This window comes from Hibiscus syriacus, unplaced genomic scaffold, assembly GCF_006381635.1.
Source record: "Hibiscus syriacus cultivar Baekdansim isolate YM2019G1 unplaced genomic scaffold, ASM638163v2 tig00110056_pilon, whole genome shotgun sequence".
NCBI lineage: Eukaryota > Viridiplantae > Streptophyta > Magnoliopsida > Malvales > Malvaceae > Hibiscus > Hibiscus syriacus.
Window position 1 is genome coordinate 381,952 of NW_024062580.1, and position 1,948 is coordinate 383,899.

General features: G+C 34.0%; 1 protein-coding gene across 1 annotated transcript; it reads right to left on the reverse strand.

The window, feature by feature from the left end:
- Window positions 1-346: 346 nt before the first annotated feature.
- Window positions 347-1,616, reverse strand: LOC120214218 (transcription factor RAX2-like). The gene is made up of 3 exons (XM_039212166.1): window positions 1,345-1,616; window positions 1,131-1,260; window positions 347-1,059 (listed from the first exon to the last, which is right to left on the reverse strand). The coding sequence occupies exons 1-3, from the start codon at window positions 1,478-1,480 to the stop codon at window positions 417-419; spliced, it is 909 nt and encodes a 302-aa protein (XP_039068097.1). The 5' UTR covers window positions 1,481-1,616; the 3' UTR covers window positions 347-416.
- Window positions 1,617-1,948: the final 332 nt, after the last annotated feature.

The following is a 1,948-nucleotide window of genomic DNA, read 5'->3' on the forward strand; positions in this document are numbered from 1 at the left end:
TAATTGATACTTCAAAAATTTTAATTTTTTTAATAAATTTAATATCATTTTTAAAAATTATTAAGATCACTTTTTAAAATATTAACATTGTAATTAAATTTTTTTAGCTCTTTACCAGCATATTGACTAGCTTCAAAGTTAATCAACGAAAGCTAATTAAAAATGAAACATTTTAGAAATGGGTTTGCCTAGTTTTCAAGTTATTGATCCTTGAAAAGATGATGAATTCCCACTAGTTTCCAAGAAAATTAATGTTTTATTTCTAAACATTGCAGTCAAAATCCAAGGCTACCAGCAAATTACACCATTTCCCAAAAAGAAATGCACAAAGTAAATTTGCAAGAAAAAAAATCTAAATCTCTGAGCCCCTTACCCTTCAAATCCATCTGATTTTACACACAGTTACAGTCAGATCATTAGTACATAACTTTTCCATCTGCCTTGTTTTCATAATAAATAAAGGTGTTACAACTACTAGTAGTACTAAATAGCTGCTTAATTTCCTCAATCCCATAATCTAATGGTGTTTCAGTTGACCATCCATGATCATGATTTGATGACATGATCAGCTTCTGGCTTCCATCAGCAACTTCACTGCAGAAATTATTGTAAAAGTGCGTCCCTATTTGTTGATGATGATCACCATTGCTGCACTCTAATTCTTTGTTGATGCTACAACTCCCATCAGATGAGGTGCAACTAGGTTCACCTCCAAGCATCTGGACACCATTATCATGCAGCTGATGAAGCTGGATTGGGCCTAGTGAACTTTCCCGGGGTTGAAGAATTGATGCAGAAGTAAGGCAAGAAGCACTAGTGTTTGAGAAGCTTGAGGAATATGATGGTTCAAAGCATGAAAAAGATGTAGGTGGTGTGTGATAAGTGTTGTTGCTGCAATTGTAGAGTAATGTAGATGATGATGGTGAAGGTGAAATCTGATGGGGTTTCCTTTGAGACTGGGGAACCCTGCCAAATAGTTTCTTCTTCAGCTTTGTGTTCCAGTAGTTCTTTATATCATTATCAGTCCTTCCTGGCAACTGAGCTGCTATAATTGACCACCTGTTGCAGCTCATGATGTGACTTCGTGGACAAAATCAGAGAACAATATACATTAATTTGGTGATTAATACCTGCTGCCAATGGTTGCAAAAAGAGTGCAGATGATCTTATCTTCATCATCAGAGAATTTTCCATGTTTGATATTAGGCCTGAGATAGTTAAGCCATCTTAATCTGCAACTTTTCCCACATCTCCTCAGACCTAAATACAAAAACCAAACACATTCAACATCACAAAACAACTACTGAAAAACCCCTTTAATTTACAGGGTTATATGAAACTCACCAGCTTTTTGTGGAAGAGTAATCCAGTTTCCTCCTGTTCCATTTTGCTCTATGTACTCCTTGAGCTTTGCATCTTCTTCAGGTGACCAATGTCCTTTCTTCACATTAGCCTTGTCACAACAAGGTGCCCTTCCCATGATCTTTTAATTGTTTTTTTCAGAGCTTCTTTTTTAACTGTTAACACATAAGAAACTTTGTTGCAGAACTATTCCAGCTTTTCTTCTTCTTCTTTGGTCCGGAAAGAAAGACTTTGCTGCAAATTGGTTTTGAGGGAGACATTAATATAGAAAGATATAAAGCAGAAGTCAAAAGACCGTCCATCATAAATTACTCGAGGCAAATGTGAGACCGTCCATTTTACAAGACAGAATCCAAAGTCTTCTGGATTTTATTCAGATTAAAAAATAGATGAACCCACAAAGTTATTTTAGTAATAAAAAGTAGAGTAAAGAATACAAATGATCCTTAGATTATATGCTAATGCTTTATTAAATAATTCTACTATTTAAAGTTACAAAATGATTATTTGATTATAAAATATTAATTTATTGAGTTTATCGATTATTAAAAGTTACAAAGTGGTGACTTGATTATTCATTATGAGT

Coding starts and splice junctions, on each gene's coding strand:
- LOC120214218 (XM_039212166.1), bottom strand. CDS start 1,480: ATGGGAAGGGCACCTTGTTGTGACAAGGCTAATGTGAAGAAAGGACAT. Junction 1,261..1,344: donor TACTCTTCCACAAAAAGCTG/GTGAGTTTCATA, acceptor TTTTGTATTTAG/GTCTGAGGAGATGTGGGAAA. Junction 1,060..1,130: donor TTTGCAACCATTGGCAGCAG/GTATTAATCACC, acceptor GAGCTGCAACAG/GTGGTCAATTATAGCAGCTC.